This window comes from Quercus robur, chromosome 4 (assembly GCF_932294415.1).
Source record: "Quercus robur chromosome 4, dhQueRobu3.1, whole genome shotgun sequence".
NCBI lineage: Eukaryota > Viridiplantae > Streptophyta > Magnoliopsida > Fagales > Fagaceae > Quercus > Quercus robur.
In genome coordinates, this window is record NC_065537.1 from 75373234 (window position 1) to 75391125 (window position 17892).

General features: G+C 34.8%; 3 protein-coding genes across 50 annotated transcripts in view; all 3 read left to right on the forward strand.

Annotated features, from left to right (window-relative positions):
• The window catches only part of LOC126724227 (putative disease resistance RPP13-like protein 1), a 248182-nt gene that overhangs the window by 92492 nt on the left and 137798 nt on the right, over window positions 1-17892 (forward strand). For 35 of the 47 annotated variants that reach the window (XM_050428694.1, XM_050428692.1, XM_050428687.1 and 32 more), the window contains exon 6: window positions 2467-2517. The gene's annotated coding sequence lies outside the window, so the exon portion shown is untranslated. Of the gene's footprint in view, window positions 1-1707; window positions 1770-2020; window positions 2152-2466; window positions 2518-2740; window positions 2861-3122; window positions 3743-17892 lie in introns of those variants that run through there. The other 12 variants (XM_050428715.1, XM_050428719.1, XM_050428718.1 and 9 more) reach the window with 11 other exon arrangements.
• LOC126724225 (putative disease resistance RPP13-like protein 1) overlaps window positions 1-17892 on the forward strand; it is a 285952-nt gene that overhangs the window by 12816 nt on the left and 255244 nt on the right. The window lies entirely within an intron of this gene.
• Window positions 6051-10139, forward strand: LOC126724241 (protein IQ-DOMAIN 12-like). 2 transcript variants are annotated; one of them, XM_050428746.1, is made up of 5 exons: window positions 6051-6327; window positions 6652-6797; window positions 6868-7219; window positions 9088-9219; window positions 9309-10139. In XM_050428746.1, the coding sequence occupies exons 2-5, from the start codon at window positions 6724-6726 to the stop codon at window positions 9309-9311; spliced, it is 561 nt and encodes a 186-aa protein (XP_050284703.1). In that variant the 5' UTR covers window positions 6051-6327; window positions 6652-6723; the 3' UTR covers window positions 9312-10139. The 2 variants fall into 2 exon arrangements, with proteins under 2 accessions (XP_050284703.1, XP_050284702.1); XM_050428745.1 differs by lacking the exon at window positions 6051-6327 and having other exon boundaries at window positions 6548-6797.

The following is a 17892-nucleotide window of genomic DNA, read 5'->3' on the forward strand; positions in this document are numbered from 1 at the left end:
TGTCTCTTTGTTTACTTCATTTCATTTCCCATATTTCCTTATTTCCCACAAGTGAATCATGTCAGTAATTGTGCTAGAAATTGGGCCTAGGCCAGCCTAATCAGGGAGCCATTATGAGGCCAACCAAGCTAAAGGGAGCTTACCCTTCCAAGCTATTATAAGGGATTAAGAAAACCGTATCATTAAACAACATGGCAAGTTCGCTTCAAGAAGAATTTACTACTACAGCAACTTGATTAACTAAGATACACATCCTAATAGTTTCAAAAGTACTTGCATTTTCACTAACACAAAGATCATACCATATACCGACATACGGCCACTGCCCCCAAGATACTTAACATTAAGTCTAGTACATAAAACCCGATCTTTAACTTGAGATTAATGCACAAAACATTATGGACAAAATAATATCAAAAAGAGAGAATCAAATTAAGGTTTAAGTTAGTCTAACCTCTCAAATGAAAGCTAAACTTCCTATAAGATCCACCCACTTTGATCTGGAATCCAATTTCAGCATCTAGATGTCAATAAATTAAGATATAGCAGCTCATGTACACAACATAAAAACAATCATAGTAGTCGGAACAGAAGCTTTTGTAAGTAATAAGCGAAAACTCAGTAGTATCTATGAAAACAACTCAATACATTAAAATTGCTCTAGCATTTCAAACTTGCCGTCTTCAGCAATGCTTAAGCATAATAAAAGCAATGTAAAAGCCTACGTATGTGTTTATATCATGCTCATAATCCCTACATGTTAGGACTTAGGATTCTTCATCTCAAACTGAGTAAATAAAAAGCAGTTTAACAGCAATACACATGTGTCTATCCAATTCTCATAATCTTTTCTTAAAACTATGTATATCTTACGTTCATAGAATAGGTCCATTTTGGCACACTTTTTTTTTTTTTTTTTTTTACAACATTTTCACAATATCTTTCATAACAAATTCTAAACAACATGTTATTTTTGGTTGCTATGGGTAGGTAAAAATGTAATTTAAGTGGTGAATTAAATTAAAACAAAAAACAACTTACCACTATAATTTGTTGTGAAAATATTGTAAAGTAATGGCTACTTTCAAACTTTTTTTTTTTTTTGCCATAATGCAAGTTATGGATACAATATTTTTACAAAAATTTTACAATAAAATCTATGTAATTGTTTTTTTTTTTTTAAATCATGTGACAAGCTATTAATGGTAGATAAGGGTACAATATTTTCACAAAAATTTCACAACAAAATCTATGTAACTATTTTAAAAAAAATTATGTGGCAAATAATTAACGACAGATTAAAAAAAAAAGTGATGTCAATAGTAATTCCAAATAAGAAATAATAATAATCTGCTAAATAAACTTCATTCTAAAATTATTGTGAAATTATGGTGTCAACTGTGCAATAAAATATCATGATATTTTCGTAAGTCTTTGTTTTTAACTGTAGTCAGTCCAGTTTAATATTTTATTGATAAATTTAATTTTCTTTTGACGTTCACACCACAACTATTGTGATATATTTTATTTTTAATTTGTTATGGGCAAGTATAATTTTATTTTTAATTTGTTGTGGACTAGTATAATTGTAATTAAAAAAAAAAAAAAAAAACCCACCAAAAGCAGAATACAACAAAATCCTCTATGTTTGTATATGAACAATACAATTTTAATAATTCAAACCCTAACCCAGGCTAATTCTTGCAGTGTTGCAGCAGAGACTAGCTTCTAAACCACTAAACGTTATATTGGAATTTCAAAACATGGAGGTAAGTTAAATTTAATTATTTTCCTCTTTTAACAATTGAACTTCTGGCACTCTGAAATTTTAGAGTCAAATAGTTTGTAATTTATTTGAATTATGTGAACACTTTATGCTCGGGCAGGCAGCTATTCGATAAAATGCCTAAAAGAGATATTTTATAGTGTTTGAAATTTTATTACTACATCAATATCTCATATACTTTGTAATTTGTTTAAATTATTGGCTTGGCTATCAGCTGTGATTTGATGATTGCAGGTTATCCGTAAATGTTCAGAGAATGGCAGGATGCCCTTTTAGTACTATGCTTGTGCAGAATGTCGTTTTAAACATTTGTCGTGCCTTGCATAGATTGATCAAAGTATTGTCACCTATGCTGCAAATGGCAGGTATTTCATAACTTTGAGTCCATTAATATTTTTGTTTCCTTAAAAGGTGTACCCACCTAATATTAGTATGATATAAATGATCTAGACTATTTCATAACTTATGTTGATCTTGACCACTTCATTAGAGAAGGAGGAGTAGCAATAAACAAAGTGGAAAAAAGTTTAGATATTTAATTGGTTTCATAACATTGTTCATTACGTATTTACATGTCCAAAGCTGAATACAAGAAAATACTCTATGTTTGTATTTTAAATACAATACGATTTCAATAATTCAAAACCTAACCCAAGCTAATTCTTGCATTGTTGCAACAGAGACTAGCTTTGGAACTGATAAACCTTCTATTGGAATTTCAAAACGTGGAGGTATGTTAAATTTTGGTTACCATATGTTCAATTTTTTTACCTCATCAATATCTCTTATAGTTAAATTATGCAAACCATATATGCTCAGACACGCAGCTGTATGATAAAATGCCTAAAAGAGGTATTGTATCGTGTTTGAAATTTCACCTCATTAATACCTCTTTTACATAATAATTTATTTGAGTTATTGGGTTGGCTATCAGCTGTGATTTGATGATTGCAGGCTACATATTGTGTTCTGCGACATGATGATCAGCAGATGTGCACAAAATGTCATTTTAAAACAAATATTGTGCCTTGCATAGATTGATCAAAGCATTGTCACCTGCGCTGCAGATGGCAGGTATTTCATAAATATCAAAATTTCATTGAAATGTAAAAAATTTATTATTAAATAAATGAAAACCAATATTTATTTCTTTTTAACTTCTTATATTGCATGCATTATTGATTCATATTCTCTGCAATTCATTTTTTTAACTGTTTAGAAATCTGTCCTAAAGTGCTCCCTTGGGAGGTCATTTTACAGTACTAACTGGCTCCTATTTGGATGGAGAGATGCTCTTTGGATACTGATCTTTCTTATTCTATTATTGTTGTAATAGCAGCCACTCTTTGGGCTATTTGGAAATGCAGTATTATAGAGCCAAGCTCTTAATTACTGCTACTCAAGGGAAGACTATTGATGCTACTCAAGCTCTTAATTACTGCAAGCACAAGATCATGATCTGTCAAGAAGCAATGGCTGGGACTCATTCCCTAAATGTTGCTTTAAACCTCCTATCTATAATTGCAAATGATTTGTTGAATCTAAGATCAAATTGGGAACCAAATTTCAGATCTTAGTAGAAGTTAGTACAAAAAGGGAGAGTTGCTCGCCAGATGCAAGCTTTGTTTGCAAAGATCAAATGAGGAACCAAATTGTGGTACACTGTTATAGTTGGTTGGCTAAAAAGAAATCCATAGTACTTTCTCAGATAATTCATGAAAGCTCAACCCATGCACTTATTAAAGGTGTGGTAGCTGCAGTTGTACCTACTAGTAGCTCTGAGGTTTGCAGCCTTTGTTGTGCAATGAAAAACACCAGGTTCGGAGATTAAGCAGTTAAGGAAGACATTGCTGAGCAGCGTTCATGATTTTCTAAACTCTGGGTTGATCAAATCCCAGGCAAATCCTCACTAATGCTTGTTAGCTGGCCAATTCTACAACTTCCTCTTTTATGCGGCCTGGTCCTTTTCTTGACCAGAATTTAAGGCTTTCTCTCTGACTTAGCATCCATGTTGAAGAGAAAATGAATTTCTTGATGTGGTGACTCTTGTTTGATTTGCTGTATACCACTAATAGATGATAATGCAGATTGGTAAGAAATTCTTTAATTTTATTCACATTCTACAAAGATGTACTAATGTACTATTTCCAAAGTAATAATTTCTTGGCAATTTGAGAAACTAGACAATTGCTTCTGCAAAATGGTTTTGAGGCTCTAACTTATTCTTCTTAGCATCCAGTTTTCAATTCTTCTACATGGAGTAAAAGTTTACAAGTCAATTGTTATTTAGTTCACTGGCTAATCTGCTCCATTACTAATCAATAGTATTCTGTATTGGTATTGGTCTTTTAACTTCTTTTTCTGAACTGATGCATGTATGTAGTACCAGAAACCACCCTACCAGCAAAGTTGCAGAATCAATCGGAACCTTCTTAGACCAATGTAATTTATTGGTTCTCCAATGACTAAGAAGAAGAGCTGGTTCAACATAGTGAAGAGGTTCTTTATAAGAGAGACAAACTCAAAACAAGAAATGGTAAAGTAATTTGCTTATTTGTGCAGTTTTGGTCTTTGATTCTGTTCCTCACTGCTAGAACAATTATCGGGATAGGAGAAGGAAATGGATTTTTGGAGGGCTCAAGATCAAAAGGTTAGCCTTGCTCACTGCACCATCATCATTAAATGAAAGAAATCTAGGTGAGGCTGAGGAAGAGCAGATCAAGCATGCTCTTGCTGTGGCCCATGCCACCATTGCTGCTGCTGAAGCAGCTGTTACAACTGCTCTAGTTGCTGCTAAGATTGTCTGGTTCACCAGCACCCCTCAATATAACCATCAATGTGTAAATGAAGTGGAAGTTTCAGTCATTAGAGTTCAAGGCGAAGCCCCTCAGTCCAACTATCAATGTGTGAGAGAATCCATGAATTTGCTGCCATTAGAATTCAGTCTGCCTTTTGGGGTTACCTTTTGTGTTTAAAGTAGGTCTCTCTATCTCATATCTCCTTCCTCAAATTTTATTTATTATCCGCTAATTGATACGTGATGGAAACTATGTAGATGATATTGTTCTGCCTGTTAGAAGAAAACATATATCAGAATTTGGTACTGACAGCAAATTTATGTCAACTTTTAACTCTAATAATAGCAGGAAAAAAAAAACACACACACACACAAATTAGACCTATTTTTTTTAAGTTCTCACAGATTGTATAATTTTGATGAAAATATGTGGGAGAGTTTTGCAGGCAAGGAAAGCTTTGCGGGGAAAAGGAATTATGAGGCAGAGCTGTAAGATGCCAAACCATAACTACCCTAAAGCTCTTGCAGTCCATTGTAATTATTCAGTCACAAGGCTGCACAAGAATATTTGGAATGGTGGAAGGCACTTGGAACTATGTTGGAAGTGAACAATCGCAGAATTGGAAAGACAAGATGACAAGGGTATGTAATGCTGCTAGAACTGGCTTATTCTATTGTGAACAACACAACTCCCATAAAAAAAATCTGTTTCTCATTTCACCTGTGCTGCAGATGGCAGGTATTTCATAAATATCAGAATTTCATTTAAATGTTAAAATTTTTATTATTAAATAAATGAATAGAAATAGTTATTTCATTTTAACTTCTTATATTGCATGCATTATTGATTCATATTCTTTGCAATATATATTTTTTTAACTGGTTAGAAATCTATCCTAAAGTGCTCCCCCTGGAGCTCATTTTATGGTACTAATTGGCTCCTATTTGGGTGGAGAGATGCTCTTTGGATACTGATTTTTCTTATTCTATTATTGTTGTAATTGCAGCCACTCTTTGGGCTATTTGGAATGCAGTTTTATAGAGCCATGCTCGAAGGAAAACTGCCGATGTTTCTCAAGCTCTTAATTACAGCAGGCATGTGGTCATGATCTGTCACAACGCAATGACTGGGAATCATTCCCTAAAATGTAGCTTTAAACCCCCTTGTCTACAATTGGAAACGATTTGTTGAATTTAAAATCAAACAGGGAACCAAATTTTGGATCTTAGTAGAAGTTACTACAAAAGGAAGAGTTGCTTGCTAGGTTCAAGCTTTGTTTGCAAAGATCAAATGAGGAACCAAATTGTGATACACTGTTAAAGTTGGTTGGCTAAAAGTAAATCCGTAGTACTTTCTCAGACAATTCGTGAAAGCTCAATCCATGCACTTATTAAAGGTGTGGTAGCTGCAGTTGTACCTACTAGTCACTCTGAGGATTGCAGCCATTATTGTGCAATGTAAAACACCTAGTTCGAAGGATTTGAGCAGTTAGGAAGACATTGCTGAGTGGCATTAGTGATTTTCTAAACGCTGGGTTGATCAAATCCCAGGAAAATCCTCACTAATGCTTGTTAGCATGCCAATTCTACAGCTTCCTCTTTTATGCAGACTAGTCCTCTTCTTGACTAGAATTTAAGGCTTTCACTCTGACATAGCATCCATGTCAAAGAGAAAATAAATTTCTTGATGTGGTGAATCTTGTTTGATTTGATGAATACCATTAATAGATGATATTGCAGATTGGTAAGAAATTATTAAATATCATTCACATTCTACAAAGATGTACTAATGTACAATTTCCAAAGCATTAATTTTTTGTCAATTTGAGAAACTAGACAATTGCTTTTGCAAAGTGGCTTTGAGGTTCTACCTTATTCTTCTTAGAATCCAGTTTTCAAATCTTACAAGGAGTAAAAGTTTACGAGTCAATTGTCATCAAGTTCACTGACTAATCTGTTCCATTACTAATCAATAGTATTCTTTTTGATAAGTACTAATCAATAGTATTCTGTATTGGTATTGGTTTTTAACTTCTTTTTCTGAACTGATGCATGTATGTACTACCAGAAACCACCCTACCAGCGATGTTGCAGAATCAATCAGAACCTTCTTAGACCAATGTAATTTATTGGTTCTCCAATGGCTCAGAAGAAGAGCTGGTTCAACATAGTGCAGAGGTTCATTATAAGAGAGACAAACTCTAAACAAAAATGGTAAAGTAATTTGCTTACTTGTTCAGTTTTGGTCTTTGATTCTGTTCCTCACTGCTAGAACAATTTTCAGGATTTTTGGAGGGCTTAAGATCAAAAGATTAGCCTCGCTCACTTCACCGTCATCATTAAATGAAAGAACTCTTGGTGAGGCTGGGGAAGAGCAGATCAAGCATGCTCTTGCTGTGGCCCATGCCACCATTGCTGCTGCTGAAGCAGCTGTTATGACTGCTCTAATTGCTGCTGCGGTTGTCCAGTTCACCCCTCAATATAACCATCAATGTGTAAATGAAGTGGAAAAGTTTTCAGTCATTAGAGTTCAAGGTGAAGCCCCTCAGTCCAACCATCACTGTGTGAGAGAAATCCATGAATTTGCTGCCACTAGAATTCAGTCTGCCTTTCAGGGTTACCTTGTGAGTTTAAAGGTCTCTCTATCTCACATCTCCTTTCTCAAATTTTATTTTTTCTCTGGTAATTGACATGTGTTGGAAACTATGTATATGATATAGTTTTGCCGGATAGAAGAAAACATATATCAGGAATTTGGTATTGACAGAAAATTTATGTCTACTTTTAACTCTAATAATAGCCCCGGGGGGGGGGGGGTTGGGGAACACAAATTAGACCTGTTTTTTAAGTTCTCACAGATTGTATAATTATGAAAATATTTGTGAGAGTTTTGCAGGCAAGGAAAACTTTGTGGACTTAGAAGGGAATTGTGAGGCAGAGTTGTATGATGCCAAACTATAACTACCCTATAGTTCTTCCAGTCCACTTTAATTATTCAGTCACAAGGCTGCGCAAGAATATTTGGAATGGTGGAAGGCACTTAGAATTATGATGGAAGTGAACAATCGCAGAATTGGAAAGACAAGATAACAAGGGTATGTGATGCTGCAAGAACTGGCTTATTCTATTGTGAGCAATACAACTCCCATGAAAACCTGTTTCTCATTTATCTCTTTCAGGAACATTAGTCTTCTGCCTGTCTAATAAGGAAGTTAACTACGTTTAATAAAGCGTTACTAGGAAAATGGCTATGGCGGTTTGGGGTTGAGGAGACTCGTCTTTGGCGGAGGGTTATAGCTTTGAAGTTTGGGGAAGAGTGGGGGGGTTGGTCGTCCAAATTAGGCAGGGGTGTTCATGGGTGTGGTTTATGGAGAAGTATCCGGAAAGGTTGGGAGGTGTTTAGCAAACACATCCGATTTGAGGTAGGGGCGGGGGATAGGGTGAAGTTTTGGACGGATCAATGGTGTGGGGACTTACCTCTCCATCTATCCTTCCCGGTTGTGTATGGGATTGCTATTAATAAGGAGGCATCTGTAGCCTCGTCTCTCGAGTGTCTGGGAACCGAGGCTTGGAGAAGTTGGAAGGTTCTCCTTCTTAGAAATCCGAATGATTGGGAGTCGGGTGTTGTGGATGATTTCCTTCATTCCCTGGGTTCTAATTTACCTCTATCTGAGCAAAGAGATCGTATGATTTGGAAACTGTCAAAGAAGGGGGTTTTTGATGGTCGATCGTTCTATGATAAGCTTCGATGCCCCTTGCCTATTATCTTTCCTTGGAAAGGTGTTTGGAAGGTTAAGGCTCCTACGCACGTCTCCTTCTTTGTTTGGTCTACAGTTTAGGAAAAGATTCTTACAGGGGACATTCTGCGGTGTAGAGGCTTCGATTTTGTTGATTGGTGCATTTTGTGCCGCAGTAATGGGGAGACGGCGAATCACTTGCTTCTTCATTGTGGAAAAGCTTTTCAGTTGCGGAGCCTGGTGTTTAGATCTTTTGGGATTTCTTGGGTCTTGCCAAGATCGATTGCAGATACGCTTTTCGGCTGGTGGAACTGGCTCAGAAAGCACTCTTCTAGAGTTTGGAATCTAGCTCCGTTGTGCCTTATGTGGTGCATTTGGAGGGAGCGAAACTGGCGTACTTTTGAGGACAGGGACAAAACTGATGACCAACTGCTCGCTTACTTTAGTGGCTCTCTTTTTGATTGGTCTAGGGCTTGGGGACTCACCTCTAGTGATTCTATCCCTATGTTCCTTAGTTCTCTTCTTTGTAATTAGTTCTTTGTTGGTTCCGCTTGTTTTCTTGTTTTCTCCTTTTCTTCTCCCTTTTTTTTGTTTCCTCCTCTGTACTCTCTGTTCTTCCTTTTGTTTTCTTGAGGTTTTTTAATATATTTTTCTTACTTATCAAAAAAAAAAAAAGTCTTCTGCCTGTCTAATTAACCATTTTACATTATAGTATTTTAACTTACTTTGTCTCTAAGTTATGGATGGCAAAATGTTATGATTTTTAGATAGACACAAGGAATCAAAGAAGGTGGGATGACAGTGTTTTGTCAAAGGAAGAGTCAGTTGCATTGTTTATGAGTAGGAAAGAGACCATGCTTAAGAGAGAACGGATAAAGGAGTACTGGTTTATCCATCTGGTAAGGTCCTTTTGCTTTATGATCTTATGATTATATATTTCTCAAATTTTGGTTCAACTACTGATGTTTTCAACTGAAAATATTTTCAGTAGTCAGCAGATATGGATAAAAACTTAGTAAGTGGAAGATGAAGGCATTGGTTGGATCAATGGGTAGATACACAAATTACCCTAAGTAGAGAACTTGAAGATTTGGACTCGGCTTTGACTTCAAATCGAAGACAAAGAGAGGACTATGAAAGAAGGCAACTTAAGCTAAGAAATGTTGAGGGACAGAGTAAGTTGGAAGGATTGAATTCTCCAACATTTGTTCCCAGAGTATTAATTCATTATAGGAGACCATGCTCATTGGGAGATCATAATTCTTTGTCAAGCTCTCCTGTTGTTCCAACTTACATGAATGCAACTGAATCTGCAAAGGAAAAGTCCAGATCAATGAGCTCATGAAAAATAAGGCCCATGAATTTTGATACATGCTCTGAAAGCTCTTCACCATATAAGAATAAACTCATATCCTTTATTACTACTGAAGTGCCAAGTGGTGGTAGGATTGGCAAGACTAGTGGTTTCTAGCAAATCTCCAAGCTCAAAAGGCCTTCCAAGTCCTATAAAATCCAGTAGGAAGGTAAAGGATCTCAGTTTTAACTCAAAGTGCTCATTTCAGACTTTGGATAGACATGGCTTTAGATAATTTCAGAAGTTTGGTGCAAGAAGAGAACTTAGTTAGTGTGTCAGGTTGGAGTGGAGAACATAGTCTGTAATTTAATCTAGTTTGAATAGTTAAACAATGGTGTGCTATTTAATCTCATCATCAAATGAGTAGCTCACTGTAATGCTGCATTGTAATTTAATCTAGTTAGAACTCTACTCTCCCTCCCTCCAAATTGGCCATTAAAGTGTAGTGAGGTTTGGGTTGCATGAGAGACTTTTTTTTCTCTGTTCAATACCATGGATAAGTGTGTTCAACTTTAACCCCCAACGTGCAAAAGAAATAAATAAATCTATTTTACATCACCAAAAATTACATTATTTATTTTAATTACCCACTTTTTAGCAAATCATTTTTTATAGGTAACTTTTTAAACACATCTGACATCTCTTTTTTTTTTTTCCTTTGCAATACCGCTAATTAAAATAATATTTTTTTTCCTACCCAATTCCAAAATCCAGCAGCAAGTCAGCAACTTCTATCCATTAAAATTAAAAATAATAAAAATAAAAACACCAAACCCAATAGCAACCACCCTCACAAAAACCCAACCACCGCTCAAATACCTAGAAATTTTCACACAAAACCCAACAACCACAGCCACTGCACCACAAAGCCCAACAACCACCCAAAAAAACACTCAACAACCCACGCAAAGGGCCAGTGCCACCACTCTCGACCCAACAACCTTCCACAAAACCCATCAATCACAGCCAAATCAATTTGCAATCTCACACCCAACTTTCCAATTGATTTGCAAACTCACACCCACCACAATGCCACCTCCACAATCTCCCTAGTCACGTCGTTGGAACCCCGTAGCCTTGCATGATGCAGAGTCCTATTTCCTCCATTGCTAGCCGAAAAGATTTTTGTGGATGAGAGAGAGAGGAATAAAATAAGGGGGGAAATGATTTGCATATTGTACAGTGGTCATTTATTTTTAGATGTTACTATATCATTTTGTAAAAACTTAGCACATTGATGAAGTACCTGATGTGTTGAGGGTGATTTTGTGTGATTCTATGTATTTGATACTTTATTTTACACAAACAAAATCTAAGACAACCGTTTTTGTCCACTGCTTTGAAGAAGGAAGAAATACTCTCATCCGAAAAGATGTAGTAGCATTAGGCAAGGTACTCGAATTACTGGCAAAGGAGCATCCACATCCATGTGCATATGAAGCACATTTTCAAGTGTAGGATAGTGCGTTGCAATATCAAATGTTATCATTTATGCTGGATATGGGGCCTAGGCGTGCCCAATCAGGGAGCCATTATGAGCCCAACCAAGCTTAAGGGAGCTTTCTCTTCCAAGCTATTGTCATGGATTAGGAAAACCACATCATTAAACATGGTAGGTTCCTTTCAAGAAGAATTTACTACTACAACAACTTGATTAACTGAGATACACATCCTAATAGTTTCTGAAGTACTTGCATTTTCACTCACACAAAGATCACACCACATACGACCACTGCCCGAAGATACTTGACATTAAGTCTAGTACATAAAACCAGATCTTTAACTTGAGATTAATGCACAAAACATTATGGACAAAATAATATCAAAAAGGGAGGATCAAATTAAGGCTTAAGTTAGTCTAACCTCTCAAATAAAGTTAGACTTCCTATAAGATCCACCAACTCTAATCTGGAATCTAATTTCAACATCAAGATGTCAATAAATTGAGATGTTGCAGCTCATGTACACAACAGAAAACAATCATAGTAGTCAGAACAGAAGCTTTTGTAAGCAACAAGTGAAAACTCAGTAATATCTACGAAAACAAACTCAATACTTTAAAATAGCTCCAGCATTTCAAATATGCTGTCTTCAGCAATACTTAAGCATAATAAAAGCAATGTAAAAGCTTACATATGTGTCTATACTATGCTCATCATCCCAAAATATCAAGATTCTTCATCTCAAACTGAGTAAATAAAAATCAGTTTAACAGCAATACACATATGTCTATCCAATTCCCATCATCTTTTCTTAAAACCATATTTCTTACGTTCATAGAATAGGTCCGTTTTGGCACTCCTTAAATTGACAATTATTGATATTATCTTTTCTTTTCTTTTTGTCTACAATATTTTTATAATACTTTCGTAATAAATTCTAATCGATTGGTTATTATTGGTTGTTATGGGTGGGCAAAAAAGTAATTTAAATGGTGGATTCAAATTAGAACCAATAACAACTAACTACTATAATTTGATGTGAAATTATTGTGGATGTAGCACTTCTCTTAAAGTAATGATTATTTTCAAATATGTTTTTTCCCATAATGCAAGTTATAGGCACAATATTTTTACAAAAATAGTCACAATAAAATCTATGTAATTTTTTTTTTTAATTATGTGATAAGTTGTTAACGGTAGATAAAAAAATATGCTGTCAGTAGTAAGTCCAAATAAAAGCTAATAACAACTTACTACATAAACTTTATTATGAAATTATTGTGAAAGCATTGTGTCAATTGCACAATCTTTTTTGTTTTTAAAGAAAAATAGCACTAATTTAATAAGTCTAAAAACGCAATAAAATATCATAATAGTTTTACAAGTCTTTGTTTTTAGTTGTGGGTAGTCTAGTTTAATATTCTATTAATTTATTTAATTTTCTTATGACTTTCACACCTCGTGAATTTTTTTTTTCTAATTTGTTGTGACCTTATATAATTGTAATTAAAAAAAAAAATTAATCCCACCCAAACTCCTCTCTCTTTTTGGTCTTCTTTTCTTTCCATTTTTTTTTTCCTTGCCTTTTTTCTTATCCACCTGTTTCATCTGAATCTCATCAAATATCTTTTTTTTTTTTTTTTTTTTTTCCAATTCTTCTGTGAAAAAGTCTCTCACTGCAGGACCAAAGAAAACACTTGCATCTCTTCAACTTTCACAGAACAAAGTAAACTTGTGTCAGTCTTCACTCCGAACTCAATTTTCTGATCAGGAGTGTCACTTTGATGGAACAATTTTAGGTGCAACAACCATAGAAAGAGTGAATAGTCAAACTTAAACTTACTCCTTTAGAAGAAATCTCATGCACCACTAGTTCAAGATGTTTTTAGCCACTGAGCTAAATTTCTCATGCATATAACTGTTTTCCAGGTCGGTCTACACTCTACAGACTATACATAAGAACTCATCAGATATCAATTGAACCTCACAGGCAATTATTGAAGATGTAAAGCTCATGCTGAAGGTTTTTTTTTTTTTTTTTTGGTTTTCTTTTTCTACATCAGAATGTAAAATTTCATTGCTCACAATCTTGTCATGTGCTACTTTTATAAGTCAGATGGGCTGATTTTGTATGGCAGATAGTTTTTAGGACTGAAAAAGAATAGTGACTAGGCCCATCAAGCTCTCTTTCTTATTGATTTATTTAATAATAATAATAATAATAAAAATAACAATCACTCGGTGCACTAAATTTGAGCTACTGTTTCCTGACATTTTTGACTTGGGGTTGATGAATAGAAGAAATTGATAAATTTTTATTGCGCGGTATGACCGTAATATCCATTTAATTGAACATATAGGAGGTTGGGACAACAAATTGTATTTTTCATTGATGTTCAAGCGAAAAAGCAACAAAGATAAGGACAACTTTATATTGCAAAAGTCAATTCCAAGTTTGTATGGAAATAATGGAATGGAACCTCACCTTCGTGGAAGCTATTTGTTGACTCATGACTTGAGTCATGAGTCACGGCTTCAATTTGATATGAAGGTGCATGGAACATCTTGCACATCACCCACACCAAACTTGTCCATTATTGTCTGGAGTCTTTTACCATTGAATATCCAGGTAAGTTCTTACCCTCCACTAACTTTTCGATTATTAAGCTCTTACCCTCCACTAACTTTTCGATTATTTAATAAAGAGAAATCACTACAAGAAATTTGGTTATTTTCAACGGTTGAAATCATTGAAAAAAGTACTAAAAATTGTCGAAAATAGCATTTTCGACAATTTAAATGACCATCGAGAACCGCCATTAATAACTATGTCAAGAACTTTTTTCTATTGCCTGTGCAACCGTTGAAAAAAATGTTACACTTTTATCAACGGTTGATAAACGTCGAAGTATTATCATAAAAGTATGCTTCTTACTTTTTTCCACATGCACTTAGCCATTGGTATAAGGTACCTTGAGATAAATTTCAACAGTTTGTAAACGTTGAAATAAGTATTTTCTTTAATAAAAAAATTTTGAATGCACTCTCACATTGATCAAAATTTAATAACCTGATTCAAAACATAAACATAAACGCAATTGTTCAATTCCAAATTGAATTATAACAGCCAATCAACTACTCTTTCAACACAATGAAACAAATTTTACAAATCAACATAACTCAACTACTCTGTCTATTACCCTTTACATTTTTAAATTTGAAACATGAATCACTACTTGCTACACAAAACCTGTTTTGAATAGTACACTTAAAAGTATTTACAATAGCCAATCCTTGTACACTAAAAGGTATTTGGAGAGTTCTTGTTTGCTGCATAATTTGCTACATACCTTCATCAAGATCATCACCAACTTCATACCCTCTCAAGGTTCTACTAGCATCAACAACATCCTCTTTGTATTTCATAGAATATTGTACTTTGCATTATTTTCTTTTCACTTCAAACGCCAGGGAAAAGGAAATGTAAGGATCAGGTGAAGAACACGTACATCTCTTTGAGATTCTGTAAGCCGGTAAAGACATTGTCAATTGGTCCAGATAACTAATTGTGGTTTAGATTTCTACAAGAAAAGAATTAAGAGATTCTGATTGAATAACCAAAAAGCAAAAGCAATTCAGTAAATAGTCACTTAAGGGGAGAAGTAACTCACTAATGTTAGAGACATTTCATGGCTGGTAGAGAGTGGGGAATATTTTGTCTCAAATAGTTGTATGCCATATTTCTGCATTCACGAAAAAGTAGAATAATCACCAAAAACTTGAAAGAAAAAAAATTAAGCATACAAGACTCACAATTTACAAAACAGACATCCTACATATTTGTGGCATTGGGACTTGGGAGGTAAGCTATATGGAATTTCACCCTGAATGTTATTGTAACTGACATTCCTAAAGAAGAAACCAGAATAAAGAATTATATAAACAATGCTGGTACAACTTCAATAAGAGATAAATATAACAAGACATAATCACTTACAAGTGTTTCAAATGATGCAGGTTATTAAGCTGGCCTCCAATAGGTTTAGTCCTTGAATTTTACTGCACAAAGGGCAGTAGAACATGGAAGGGTAAGGTTTTGGGTTTTTTTGAAAATGTGGCATTGTTAATAGAAAAATAGGTTAGCTAAGTGCATTACAGGCGTATAGCAAATGAATCAAAGCATGACACTCCTGTCCATGAGCTTGAAGCCCTAGAAAACTGGGGGAGATTAGATGAGGCAGGGAAGAGCAGAGGAGTTGACGGAAGACTTCGAGTTCGACTTTGTGAGTGACGATGAGACAGAGCCACCGCGTTGAGACCAAGAGCTATGCGATTGCCATGACCTAGAGTTTTGAAATTTCCATGATTTGAGAGCTATGAAATTGGCTTTGAAATTTCTAAGTCTTTTGTGAGAGAGATTTGAGCTACAATAGAGAGAATGAGAAACCGTGAGAGCTATCTATAAAACTTTGATTTGTTGTTCTGTAAGCTGTCGCTTTATATAAGTTCCATGGTTCTAATTTTCACCACTAACAACCGTAGAGACTTTGGGGTTTTATTAACATTTTTTAGTAACTTTAGATAATAAAAAAAAATGTTGAAAAAACTTTGTAGTGAATGTATGTTCACAATATTTTTATAAAAGTAAATTATAGACTTTATAGTTATTGTGTATGAAAAGTTCTACCTTTTTTCATTATTATTTTTTTTATTGCTACTCAAAAGATTACATTAATTTATTTTTACTGTTATCTTATTAATCTCTTGTTAATTAACCGAGCTTACACCATAAATTTCTTTCTTTTTCATGTATTTTAGCATACCCATTGTTTTAGTATTAAAAATAAAATAAAAAATAATAATAATTAAGGACTAATATAACTAACTAGATAAGGTACTAGAGAGAGATAAAGAGACACAAAAATATTGTGAATTATTAAATGAAGCGCATTGTTTCACTATTACCAAAATAAAAGATTTGATACTGACAAAGCGTTCGTAAGTGAGAGAAAGAGATGAGTTTAAGGGGCCACCACCATCATCATGCTAGCCTCCCACCATTATGAAGCCACTGAAACCCCTATAGGTTTTTTTATTTTTGGTGCTTTTTACGATAAATTCATTACTAACAAAATTCTATAACAATTATTATATAATATATATACAAAATTTTTCAAAATTATCTTATATAAAACATTACAATATTAATGGTAGATAAAAAATCTATGGATACAATATTATTACAAAAATGTCACGAAAAATCTATGTACGACAATAAAATATCACAACTTTTCTTTAAGAGACTTTATTTTTAATTCTAGTTTAATATTTTATTAATTTATTTAATTTTCTTTTCACTTTCACAGCTATTGTGAATTTTTTTTTTAAACAATTTGTTGTGACCCAATATAATTGTAATTGTTTTTTAATATAAATCCCACCAAAACCTCCTCTCTCTCTCTCTCTCTCTTCTTTTCTTTCCCTTTTTTCTTGTCTTTTTTCTCTACTCCTTATCTTTATTTTCCTCCTCCAATTCTTCTGTGAAAAAGTCTATCACTGCAGATTTCTTCAACTTTCACAGAACAAAGTAAACCTCTCTCAGTCTTCACTCCGAACCCAATTTTCTGATCAGGACTGTCACTTTGGTTGCTTCATTTCAATTCCCAAATTTCCTTCTCTCCCACGAGGGAATCATGTCAGTAATTGGAGAGGCTGCTCTATCAGCTTTCTTTGAGGTGCTGTTTGACAATTTAAGCTCCTCTGATTTGTTGAAGATCTTTCAGCAAGAGCAAGTTCATGCTGACCTCAAGAAGTGGAAGACAACGTTGCCGAAAATCCGTGCAGTTCTGGATGATGCAGAGGATAAGCAGATGACAAGCAAGTTCGTGAAGAGCTGGCTGGATGATGTGGACGACATCTTGGACGAGTTTGCTACTGAAGCTTTGCGACGTAAGTTGAATGCAGAAGAACCCAGCACAAGTAAGGTACGAAAGTTCATCCCTGCTTGTTGTGTGGGTTTGAATCCAAGTTCTATCATGTTTGATGCCAATATGCGGTCCAAGATTAATGAAATCAATACAAGGTTGCAAGAAATTGTGACACAGAAGAATGATCTGGAATTGAGAGACTGTGCTGAAGGGAGGACTAGAACAAAAAGATCAAGGGTGCCCACTACATGTCTGGTGAATGAAGGTGATGTTTATGGCAGGGATGAAGATAAAAAGGCGATTGTCAAGTTGTTGCTGAGTGGTGAATCAAGTGATGCTCAACTCTCTGTGATTCCCATACTTGGTATGGGAGGGTTGGGTAAGACGACTCTTACCCAACTAGTCTATCATTGGCAGAATACTTCTTAGGAATGCATATGTATGCACCTCCTCTCCAATCAATTTCAGCTATAATTGTCTTCACCAGCTGTTTCTCAATTCGATTCAAACCTCAAAATATAAAGTTATACCTCTTGCCTCCACAAGTGGTAAACACTAGACGGTAGCAACTATAGCAATTTTCCCCACTCTAACTATCAGACACTTGTCCTTCAACATCTCCTTACCCCACTTGAGAGCTTCTTCCCACTGGTAAGGAACAGATTGTCTTATACACTTCCTCATCTTCTAGAAAAGGGACATACTTAGTCTCTCTTCTTATGACAACTACAATTGGGAAAATTATATGCAAACTGGGATCAAAATTAAGGTTTTATGAATACCATGACTCCATGTTTCTGTTTTAAGTTCGTCGTTTAGGACACTAGAGACTGGGGAAACAAAACAATC

What these genes read in the sequence shown, in the direction of transcription:
- LOC126724241 (XM_050428746.1), top strand. Translation starts at nt 6,724, where the DNA reads ATGGCTCAGAAGAAGAGCTGGTTCAACATAGTGCAGAGGTTCATTATA. An exon ending in ACAAACTCTAAACAAAAATG is followed by an intron (nt 6,798 to 6,867) that starts GTAAAGTAATTT and finishes AACAATTTTCAG; the next exon opens with GATTTTTGGAGGGCTTAAGA. An exon ending in GTTACCTTGTGAGTTTAAAG is followed by an intron (nt 7,220 to 9,087) that starts GTCTCTCTATCT and finishes TATGATTTTTAG; the next exon opens with ATAGACACAAGGAATCAAAG.